Below are 11,729 nucleotides of genomic sequence, written 5' to 3'. Positions count from 1 at the left end.
CAAGGCAGGGCGAGGCGCATCCTCCCTGTCCCGACCCCAGAGAAAAACTCAGGCCCCTGGGATGACCTATGAGTGCCCAGCCAAGAGGGGCCCTGCAGATGGCTGGACAGCTGCCCTGTGCCAGGAAGCCCACCCGCACCTCCCGGCACCCACCTCTGCACGGCCAGCGAGGGCGGTGGCTCTGGGAGGTCCGTGTGGATGAAGGCGACAGCTTTGGGGCCTGCGTAGGACGGTGAATGGGGAGTGCCGGGCGGGGAGGGCAGGCCCTGGCGTGCAGGCGACCTAAGTGAGCCACTGCTGGGCCGGGGCCCCGGGGCGTTGCTGCTGGCCTGATCAGCCTGCAGGGAGGAGGACGACGTCCGCGGTGCACGGCTCACGGAGCTGGACAGCGAGGACAGTGATGTCTGCAGGGCAGGGTTTCGGGCGCCGCCAAAGCCGGGCCCGGCCACGAGGTCATCTCTGGAGCCGTAGCGCAGCGTGGAACCTCGGGGGCCCTCGGACAGCACACTGGCCTGCTGCAGACTGTAGGAGCTGGGTGCGTCATAGACGCCTGAGTCGCCGAAGAGAGAGTCGGCCTGGGAGCGCAGCAGGCGCTCACGCTCCTCCCTGTCCTTGCGCTCCTGGATGGATGCCATGATGGTCCTGGACAGGTTGTCGTAGCGCACAGGTGAGGGCTCCCGGGGCCTGGGGCCCAGCACGGGGCTGAAGCTGCGGGGCAGGGGCCGTGGCGGGTCGCCCGTCGCCCCAGGGTGCAGGTAGGGTGAGTGGTATCCGGCCACGCCAACTGCTGGATGGGCGGGGCAGGCGTGGCCACCAGGTGAGCCAGGGTTGAGCAGGCTGTCGTAGGACAGGCTGCCGTTGCGGTTGGGCAGTGCATGGGGGGCAAAGATGCTACGGTGGGGCGTGGGGGGCCCACCCTCAGAGCGGAGGGGCTGCAGGGCCACATGGTCCCCGCCCCGCCGGCTCGAGGCCTTGAGGCTCAGGGAACGCAAAGCGCCCGAGAAGGCATCAGAGGCGCTGAGCGGGGGGGATGGCGGGTAGGCTGCGTGCAGGCCCCCGGGTCCATAGTCAGGGAGGTCCAGGCTCGGCTCGGACACAAAGTCCAGGCTACGGATGCTGTCATCCCCCAGGGTCAGGGAATCAGGGCCTGGAACCTGTTGGGAGAAGGCATTCTCACCACTGCCCGCCTGCCACCCTACCTGCAGCCGCCAGTCAGCACCCACGGGGGCCACACCTGGCACCGTGGCCTCAGGAACTGGGCCTCAAGGAGCCGTAAGAGTCACACAGTGACCTATGGTCCTGTCCCTGAGCACCCAAGGCCCTGTCCCTGAACATCCATGACTGAGGGGCAGGGGCTCTGCAGTGGGAGGGAGGCCACAGCTGGCTGTTGCAGACACCTGGGGCTCTGCCCTTGGAGCCACACAGCCCCAGGGGCCCACCACTCAGGGCAGCCACAGGGAGGAGGGGCCTCGTCTAGCCTCTGTGACGGGCACATGGGCATGGGCTTGGGCTTGGGACAAGAGCCTCAGGAACCACAAAGCCAGATGGGGATCAGGGCAAATGTGGGATCAATGCACTGGGCCAACCAGACCCAATCCCCCACTGGACTCAGGAGTCCCAGGAAGATGACGTATTCGGAGCCCTCATCTCCAAGCAGGGCTGCCTCCTCCTTCGAGGCACAGCCCCTACATGCCTGCAGACTCAGACCCTTGGCCAACGAGGCCCAGACTCACTGCTCCACCCAGTGACTCTCTCCAGGAAGGACATCAATCCTGAGGGAAGAGGTCCCCGGGGATGGGGCTCATCTAGGTGCACGGGGCCCAGCCACAGGGTGCCTTTTGGGGTGGCCCAGAAAGAACAGAAAGAAGGATGACACTGTGGGACTGTTGGGTGTTCTGGTTCACTGCACAGACCGCCCCACACTGCCTACTACTCCAGTGACCACAGAGCACTCATGCAACTCAGGGAAGAGAAATGTGCTTTCTCAAGCACGTCTCAAATTCTTCCGAAGTCTTCCCGTGGGCCTTACAGAGTGACTAATGGTGGAATTCCAGGCATCCTGGTACACAGTGCTCCTGGGGGCAGCCGCCCACCTGGTCTAGGGCAGTGCCAGTCAAGGGACAGACGTTAAGCCTGGACGGCCCACGCCAGTCCCTTCCAGGACACCCTGCTCCCTCCGTGGGTCCCAGTTCTGGGTACACACAGGCAGGGTCCTACCAGTCACACAAGGTCCTTGGTGACCCAGGCAGAGCCCTGAGGGACATGGTCTCAGGGAATGTGGCCTCCACTGGAGAGGCCGGGCTCTGAAGGTGGGGCCTCCATGGGGTGAAGGCTGTGGGGAGAGCTCCTGGAGGCGGGCCTGGGGGACAAGGCCTGCCAGGGGACAGGCTAGGCCTCCTTACCTGCTCGCCTGGTCCACAGAAGGGCGCCTTGGGACCCGTGGGGAAGGCCGGCCTAAACTTGTACATGGCAGGCGTCGGGGGGCTGGTCCTCTGCACCGACAGGGCACTCTCTGGGGATGCAGACCACTGTCAGACTGAGGTCAGATGGGAGTCAACCCACGTCCCTCCCTAGGTGTGGCTGCCCCAACCTCACCAGCACTGCCTGGGCGCGGGGTCTGCAGGTCACTGCTGAACGTGCCAGCCTCTATCTTGGGGGGCAGTGGCGGCCCCAAGTCCAGCGGCTTCTCATCCAGCCGGTCCAGGCTGCCCTTGGACTGGGAGGGGGTGGGGTCAGTGGTGTGTGGGGCTTGGATGAGGGGCAGGGCTTCACTAGGGATTTAGCCTGGGACCTGGTCCCCTCCCCAGAATCCGTCTACAGCTCCACCTGCCCCATCCACCTCTTGTAGGCCCCCACCAACCTGCCTGTTTCCCCATCCACGGGCCTGACTGCCAGCCCATCCCCAAGCCCAGGCCCCCACCTTGCTACGGCCCAGGCCAGCCTTCAGCCCGTTGTCACTAAGCTTGACCTTGAGCGGTGCAGCTCGGTCCAGGAGTTCAGGTCTAAGGAAAGGCGGCTTCAAACTCACCGCAAGCGGCAGCCGGGGCGGCTCCACCACGTACCTGCACCAGGGCACAGGGGTCAGTAGCCAGCCCACCTGCCACAAACACACAAGGGCAGGGCTGGCCACACCTGGCAAGAGCCAAAACGGACCAAGCTGAGGGTCTAAGGCTGCCCGCCCCACACCCAGCAGAGGGCCCCCACCACCCTGCCCAGGCCGGGCCTCACCGGGGCGCCAGGGGGCTGCACAGCACGTGCTCCACATTCCCACAGCAGCCTCGGGTGAAAGGGTTCACACCCCCGCGGAACTTCCCAGTCACCTGTGGATGCAGGACCCTCAGCCAGCCTGGCCTCCCAAGGTCCAGGCCAGGGTGGGCAGGGGGCTGGGCAGGGGAGCTGGGGTTCCTTAGAAGCTGGTACTCATGGGAAGTGGCTTGGGCGGGGTAGCCCAGGGCTGCCCCTCATATAGGTTACCCAGCCTGTCCTTGCAGGGAGCTGTGGGATTTCTGGGTCACCGGTGGCTACACTGTCCACAGGTAGGATGTGCACAAGGGATGGGGCAGGCGTGGCCCCACATGGGGGTCTCAGAGTTGGAGCCTCGTCTCAACACAGCTGCACAAGCTACCTCAGACAAGGGTGCCCCAGGCCCCACCCTGTCCCCATGCAGGCCCAACTCTCTCTGCCCTTTGGGGCTGCCCATCCCCCGTGGGGTCTGCACCTGCTCGTTGGTGGTGCGCCCCCGAGTGACCAGCACCACATGGAAGCCAGTGAGGCCAATGACAGGGATGAAGAAGAGGCCGGCCACACACATGACAGCCATGCTAGCCCGTTAAGGCGAACGGCGCAGGCCAGGATACCACAGACCCCATCGCAGCAGCACGGAGCAGGTGCCTGTGGACAAACCCCCTCCCAACCTAGGGACGGCCACCTGCCCGCTGGGGACCCCTGGGCAGCAACCAAGCCTTCTGAGGCTCCATCTCCCCAGTGAACGTGTCCCCGGTCCACATCGCCTCTGCAATGAGGCCCACAGGAACCAAGGATACGTGATGGTGGTGTGTGCGGCTCCCAGCCCCTCAGCGTGGTTCAGCACGTAGACCAGGCCGAAGGCCACGACGCCCACCATGTGTGCGCTGAGTGACAGCAGGAACAGGAAGAAGTAGCGATAGTTTCGACGCCCGATGCAATTGTTGACCCAGGGGCAGTGGTGGTCAAAGTCCTGGGCGGGAGCAGTGCGTCAGGGCACGTGGCAGGCAGGGATGTGGCACAGGGCTGGGGGAGCGCAGGGCAGCAGGGCGGTCACCTCTACACAGTTGTCACAGACGCTGCAGTGGGAGCAGCGCGGCGGGCGGTAGAAGTGGCACGTGGCGCACCACTTCATGCGGACCTGGATACCTCGCACATCCACGTTCTTGTACAGTGGGGCCCGGAAGTCGTCCTCCTTGTCCTCATCCTCATCCGCTGCAGACCAGGAGCCAGGCAGGGAGCACGAAGTTGACTTTCCTGGCAGGTGAATCCCTCCCCCAAGTCCAGCCCACCCACCAGGAACCCCTGAGGCTGTCTCGAGTTAGCTGCTCACACTCCAGTGAAAGTGAGATGAGCTGCCCAGCACAGGGCCCTACCTCGGGGGAAAACACCAGGGTCCATGAAGGTGGCCATGCTGAAGTTGGCGAGGACAAAGAGGAAGATGATGCCATTGTAGACGGGAACAGCTGGGGACACAGCTCGTGTCAACCATGGGCACCTGCAGTAGACAGTGGGGGCAGAGAGTGGAGTCTGGGGGTGCAGAGGGGATGCAGGGGCAGAGCTATGTGGTGCAGCAGACTGGGCCTGCAAGGTCACCCTCAGAGCTCAAAGGCAGTGGGGAGGCTGCCACAGCCCTGCCAAGAAACCTCAGCCACATGGCTCCTTCGAGTAACCGCCAGAGGCTGTGCGTATCAGTACAGCATGTGGGCTACCCGTGCCCTGACCTGGCAACCCCTCAAGGCAGCCATCTCAGACAGGCCCACAGGCCTAAGGTCACACCATTCCAGTGATGTCCCTGGGCTCCACTACCAGGGCGGGGGGCCGGGGGCTGGGGGGGACAGTGCACAGGCTGGAGGTGGGAGCCGCAGATGGAAAATGCGCCCACGATGCCTCATCCAGGCCCATCCCTGGCACAGTGGGACCTCTCACCAGGGAGACTCTGGGGTGTGGGGAGCCTCAATCCTTGGTCAGTAAATGCATGGGATGCCCCGACTCTTCCCAGACAGGCACAGTCCCATCCAGACAGCCCCTTCTTTTGAGTTTGTCACCTCCCTCCCCAGATGACAAAGTAGAACACTTAGGGACTCTAGAAATGCACAATGTCCCCCACCACTTCCCATCTTCCCAGCCCTCAGCACTTGGCTCCAAGGCCACCCCCTCTTCCGGGAAGCTTTCCAGGACTCCAGGCTGCCCTCCGCAGCTTCCCTGTAAGGTGTGCCCTCACGTCTTCCTGAAAGGTGCCTTCCTCAGCCCGCAAGGGGCCTGGCCTGAGTCCCCTCTGAGGAGACCTGCCAGTCCTCGGGCCACACGGCCTGCAGCAGGTTCCTAAATCCACCCACTCAGCTTCAGAAAGCCCCTCTGGCCTCAGGCTCCTCGTCTCTCCCCTGCACATCCTGAGACGGCTGCTGTGACAAGCAGCAGGGACAGGAACACAGGATTTTGCGTCCCTCCCTGTACCCAGGCCCTCTGCATAGTTGGGGGACTAGTGGGGATCCCCCACAGCAGCCCTGACCTCCGTGGCCACTAGCAGTGGACGGGGCCCACGCGCTGCTTACCACCCCAGCGCACGTGGCCACGCTGCTGCACCCACACCCGCCTGGCCAGCAGCCAGCCCCGCCGCCCCGGCAACCACCTCCACGGCAGCAGAGCTTCACTATTTTTAGTGGAAAGCAAGAGGCTATTTAAAGACTCTGCTTCCCACGACAGCCATCCTCGGCAGGGCCGGGAGCCCAAGTTACCCTTCCTCTTGTCCAGGGCCCAGCCCGTGGCGTAGACCCCAGGGTGAGGACACAGCTGCGGCCACAGCTCCCTCTGCTGGGAGGGCTCTCCCTGTCCCTGCCCAGTGGCCCAGCCCCCAGGCTTCCTTCCACCCTCCCCAGCCCTGCCTGGCACACAGGCAGCACTCAAACGTGCCTGGCCTCCAATGCAACGCCATTCAGCAAGGACCACAGGTCCCTAAGGCATGGTCAGCCCAGCAAGGTGGGCACAGGCAGGTGAGCGGCCCTCCAGGGAGAGGCAGGGCCTGTGCTCCCCACCTTGCCTTCTGGGGAAGGCTGGCTACGTAATCTGTGCAAAATGAAACTGTGGGCCCCTTATTTTAAAATTACAGAAAATTTTAAGATGTTGACAGCAGAGCATTAAATCAAACACAGGCTCTCATGGTGCCTGTGGGGCCGGCCTGCTCTGGGACGGGATGGGGCAAGTGCCATTGGTCAACCCTTGGGCTGCGAGGAGGGAGGCAGCCTCTATCCTCCCATTGCTGACCTGAGGATGGAAGCCTCGGGGCCCCTCTGCACCTGCGCTGGCTGCCAGGCTGCCTCCTGGCCCTAACTGGGGCCTCGGGAGTGCGTTTGCCCATCAGGCAGGTGGGGCCTGAACCCCATGCTGACTTGAGCTCCCTGACAGCCCAAGCAGGCGGTACTGCTGTGTCCTCCCTGAGCCTGGACTCTCCCATGCCAGGCGGGCCAGACAGCAGCCTCACAGCCACAAGGCCACTCTGGGAAGTCTGCAGTGTGACCGGGTCCCCCCGCCCAGTGCGGGTACCACCAGCCTACGTGCCTGTGAGGGCCCTTATGGGCACTAAGCCAGGGGTTGGGGAGGCTTGTCGTGGGTTCTCTGACTGGGACCTGAGCTGCTGCCCACCTCTCCAGTCCTTCAGGGTGAGGCAACTGTCCTCTCTGTAATCCCCAAGGTGGGATCCTGCCTAACAGGGACCAGCTCACGGGCCAACCCACCAGGGCCCAGAGCTCTCAGGGCTCAGTGGGGAAGATGAGGAGCACGTGCAGGCACGTACAGACACATGTGTGAAGATATGGACATATGCACAAACATGCTCCTGGGCACATGTGCATGAGGCGGGTGCACACACACAAATACACCGGCATGTACACACATAAACACACAGACAACCTGCTCTGGTGCACAGAAGGCACACATGCATACATGAATCATATCTGCATGCAAGACACACACATGCATGAACACTTGCATGCAGACATGCACACATGCACATGCTGGCGCATATGTAAGAATGCAGACATGCCTGCACATCACTCAGCCAAGACCGATGTGTGTGCACACGTGAACACAGGCGTGCACAGACACACGCCTCCTCACACCGCATCCAGCCTTATCCAGCCTCGGCTCAGCTGCCCCTCACTCTGGCCTCAGACATGGCCCTCCCACTCTCTGGGCTTCCTTTTGCTCCTCTGTGGATAGGGCAATTGTGGGGACACACAAGCACTCTCAGGGATGTGCAAGAACACGGGAGGACATAGGAGGACATGCAAGGATGCATGAGGACACATGGAGACAGGGGAAGCCATGTGTGGATGCTCAGGGACACTCGAAGACACACATTCCCTATGGGCAGGGCCCAGCAGCCAGTAGTCTGGGTCCTGGTTCGGGGAGGCTCCACTCCCACCCAGACCTGATGGTGCACACCAGGCTTGCCTGCCGGAGGGCCAGGCAGAGACAGGCTCTGGGCCTGGGCTGGGGGTGGAGTGTCTGGCCCGCCATGTCCTTCTGAGCCCCTCCTGGCTGGCTCCAGCCAAGCAATGGGCGGAGGGCAGGTCCGGGGGGCCCAGCCCCGAAGTTCCAATCCCTCATCCAGGGCCACAGGCTGGGACATGCACCACCACCATAGGCCCCACCCGGGCTGAGGCCCCAAGTCCCGCCTGGGCTGGCAGGGAGACACCGCCCAGCAAGGGGGGGTGGCTTAGGGGCAGAATGTCCGCCACAGCTAAATGTGGAATGGAAAATTTTAACTCAGACGTTTTCATTTAAATCAGGTTCTTCATTAGCACTGTTTGTGTATGAGTGGCACTCGCCCGTGGGGCGCCCGGGACCGGCGGGACAAAAGCCGCTGTGCCCTTGTCAGGCTGGGCCTTTGGACCTCAAAGTACCTGCACCTACCTGTCCAGTCCCTACAGACACCTGGACAGATGGGGAAACTGAGGCTTAGGGGCCAGGAATACCCCAGGCCACATTCGGTAGATCCCAGCAGGGGGGCTCACACTGAGTTTTCACCCCTAGGCTCCCCAGACTCATGAGGTCCCAGTCAGCAGTTCAGTCCCTCTTGGCCCCCCAAGGCTAGTCTGGCCCAGGGCCTGTTCTGACTGCTGTCCTGAACTGGGCCTCCAGGCAAGGAGAGGGCTCAGGACGATCTAGGGACCAGCCACACCATCCCAGATGCCCCAGAGAGAGATAAGCCAGCCTGGCTCAGCCCCAGGCATTGGCAGCCTGCCAGGCAGCCCCAGACCTTGGACATTCACAGGGTCCCTGTCATTCTGCAATGTGGCTCTGGAGTGAAGTCAGGGCAGGGTCGGGAGCCTGGCCTAAGAGTCTTCGAACCCTCTGCCAGCAGCTGACCCAGCCTAGCATTATGCCACGGTGTAAAGGGCTTCTGCAGCCCAGCGGGACACAAAACACCCAGAAACATAGGAAGGGGCCGGGAGCAGTGATCACACCTGTAGTCCCAGCACTTTGGGAGGCTAAGGCTGGCAGATCACCTGAGCTCAGGAGAACAGCCTGGGCAACATAGCGAGACCTCATCTCTATTTAAAAAAACACACACAAAAAAATAAATTAGCCGAGGGTGAGGGTGCCCACCTGTCATCCCAGCTACTCAGGAGGCTGGAGTGGGAGGATCACTTGAGCCCAGGAGGTCGAGACTGCAGTGAGCCGAGGTAGCACCACTGTACTCCAGCCTGGGCGACAGAGTGAGACCCTGTCTCAAACAAACAAATAACAACAACAAAATCCTGGGAAGGTTTCCTGAAGGAAGAGGGCCTCTGACAAGCTGCCCTGCTGTATGTGCCCCATCCTGAGAGGGTACCCCTCACAACCGGGCATGCTTCCATGCCCAGACCCTCCTAGAGAGATGTGTGAATGTCCTGCTGGTCCCAAGACCCTTGGCGATCTGGCTGACGGAGGAGTCCCTGGTTCTCAGGCCTCCAGCTCCCCACACCACATGACACCCAGAACTCCTGCCTACCTGGCGCATGGGTGAAGCCGCCCCACTGGCAGCAACTCATGTTTACTAAGTGCAGAGACGGGGCTGGGGCCACTCACTGTCTGGTAACGTCCGAGTGAAGTCGGGAACCCTGTATAGGCCCTGAGGGCAGGGATAGGGGGCACAGGAGCAACCTGCTCTCCTTCCTGCGTACCTGGACCAGATAGAGGGCAGGAGGTTGGGCAACGGGTGGACAAGTGGCCTGCCTCAAGAAAGGGGCCGCCTGCCTACTCAGAATCAGCACAGCTGCCATGGATGTCATCAATGGGCCAGCCGACCCAACAGAACCCTTTCTCAGGAACTGAGCAGTCTTGGAGGAGCTCAGCAGAGTTGGGGCGGGTCGGGGAAGAGGCCAGGATCACTGACAGCCATTCAGCCCAGGGGTGTGGCCTCAGGGCAGCCCTGTCCTGAAGGGGCAAGCAGGGCTTCTTAGCCTTGCTAGGTGGCCACTGCACAGCAAACCCAGGTGAGCACCCGGGCCACCATCCTTCTACAGGGACACATGGCACCTTCTCCCATGTGCAGGGCCGTCAGAGGTCAGCACAGGCCAGGCGTAGGGTTGGGTGCAGGCACGGCCCGCACTGCCCCAAGAAGGAACCCCATACCTCAAGACTGCTGGTGTCGCTGAAACAGAACCCCAGAACAGAGGAGGAGAAACTGGTGCTCAGCAGAGTGGGAGCCACCCAAGCACTCCATGCCTGGGGCTGGGTCAGGTTCACAGGCAGTGTCACAGAAAGGGCCCTCTGACATCCATCACGCGCAAGGGAACCAGTAGCCGCAGCCACCACAGCCGGCTGCAGATGCGGTGCCAGGAACAGAGGAGCCGTCCAAGGAGGATGGGATTTGGGGGGTGTGCAGGGTTGATTTTAATTTCTTAGCATATTTTTTTTCTGTATTTCACAAGTTCCCCAAAAAGAACATACATTACTTTTTTTTTTTTTTTTTCAAGACAGAGTCTTGCTCTGTCACCCAGACTGGAGTGCAGTGGTGCGATTTTGGCTCACTGCAACCTCCGCCTCCTGGGTTCAAGCGATTTTCCTGCCTCAGCCTCCTGTGTAGCTGGGATTACAGGTGCCCGCCACCACACCTGGCTAGTTTTTGTACTTTTAGTAGAGATGGGGTTTCGCCATGTTGGCCAGGCTGGTCTCAAACTCCTGACCTCAGGTGATCTGCCCGCCTCGGCCTCCCAAAGTGCTGGGATTACAGGCATGAGCCACTGTGCCTGGCCCACACATTACTTTTAAAGTCATGAGAAAGGACACTGAATTGCATGGAGGGAGTAAGGAACCAAGCCAGACCCCCACACTGACAGAGACCCTGGGGACCAGCACTGAGCTGGGCCCACCCCTCCAGAAGCCTTGGTGGGATGTGTTCACCCAGGCCAGGCTCCCCCGGCTGCCCACCACCCACCTCTCTCTGCCCCACACCAGCACTGTCTGAGTGACAAGAACACGCTGGCTTGCCCGAGCCAGAAATAAGCCCGTCCACACAGGCCTTTTTTAAACATGCTCTTGGCAGCCTGCGGTGCCCACCCAGCCCCAGCCTGCAGGTAACTCTCTCGCCTCCACGGGCACCCGATTCAGCTTCGCCATGCATGCGGCGACTCCCCAAATTCTTGCAAAGGTGACGAGTGTCAGGCAGCCCCTACCTGCCCCTCTCCAGGCTCACATGCTCAGGGGTGGCCCCACCTTGGAATAGGTCACCATCGTTCATGTCACCTGGGCTATGTCTCAACCCCAGATTGGTGGAAGGGGGGTGGGTGGTTGAAGATCTGTGCAACCGAAGCCTGGAGCCCCCAACCCTCCGTGTGCCTGAAGAAGCCCTGTGGTGACCCCACAGCCACAGAGAGAGGCTGTGCTGTCCACATGCCTCTCTGGTCCTAAGCCAGCCTGTATCTTGGGTGAAGAAGTTGAGGCTGGAGGGGCCCAGTGTCCGGCAGGCGCGGGCTCTCACTCCCAGAAACAGGACCTCAAGGGTCCTGGTGTGCACCATGGCTAACCACAGAGGTGCTGTGCTAACATCGAGCCCTGGGTGTGGCCTGACCTGGGTCCTCCAACTGTGATGACCACTGGGTCTTCCTGAGAGGGAGGCCAAGGGCCAGGCTCGGGTCACCAGTGGCTGTGGGGCAGGCATGTGGCAACCAGGCCAGGCCACACCTACGTGGGGACAACTTGACTCTGGCCTGGGGCGGGCAGCCAGGAGGAGACCCGAGAGGCACCCACAGCCACCTGCAGGGAGGGCTCATGGCTCTGGGTGGCCCACGTCCCCTCGGGAGCCCCATGGGGAGGGAAGGGCTGCAGCCACACCCAGAGCAGCCCGGCCTCCTCCCCTGCCCGGGCCCAGCACTCCCGGACAGGGCCTGCCTGGACAGTCCCGAGGTGCCCAGCCCGCACTGGTGTCCCCACACAACGGACTCACCCCGGTGCCCGGGATGCCCGCACACGGCTTCAGCTACCCCGGCCCCGGCGCGGGG

General features: G+C 62.2%; 1 protein-coding gene across 2 annotated transcripts in view; it reads right to left on the bottom strand.

The window, feature by feature from the left end:
* ZDHHC8 (zinc finger, DHHC-type containing 8) overlaps window positions 1-4,735 on the bottom strand; it is a 9,353-nt gene extending 4,618 nt beyond the window's left edge. Inside the window, exons 1-9 of one of the 2 annotated variants that reach the window (XM_011986049.1) lie at window positions 4,620-4,735; window positions 4,301-4,458; window positions 4,044-4,216; window positions 3,719-3,821; window positions 3,229-3,320; window positions 2,921-3,062; window positions 2,596-2,716; window positions 2,403-2,512; window positions 154-1,154 (exon numbers count right to left, since the gene is read on the bottom strand). In XM_011986049.1, the coding sequence (XP_011841439.1) occupies window positions 154-1,154; window positions 2,403-2,512; window positions 2,596-2,716; window positions 2,921-3,062; window positions 3,229-3,320; window positions 3,719-3,821; window positions 4,044-4,216; window positions 4,301-4,458; window positions 4,620-4,656 (1,937 nt within the window). In that variant the 5' untranslated portion in view covers window positions 4,657-4,735. The remainder of the gene's footprint in view (window positions 1-153; window positions 1,155-2,402; window positions 2,513-2,595; window positions 2,717-2,920; window positions 3,063-3,228; window positions 3,321-3,718; window positions 3,822-4,043; window positions 4,217-4,300; window positions 4,459-4,619) is intronic. The other variant, XM_011986050.1, reaches the window with a different exon arrangement.
* Between the last annotated feature and the right edge of the window lie 6,994 nt (window positions 4,736-11,729).

This window comes from Mandrillus leucophaeus, unplaced genomic scaffold, assembly GCF_000951045.1.
Source record: "Mandrillus leucophaeus isolate KB7577 unplaced genomic scaffold, Mleu.le_1.0 Scaffold291, whole genome shotgun sequence".
Taxonomy (NCBI): domain Eukaryota; kingdom Metazoa; phylum Chordata; class Mammalia; order Primates; family Cercopithecidae; genus Mandrillus; species Mandrillus leucophaeus.
This window is presented reverse-complemented; position numbering and strand designations above follow the sequence as displayed.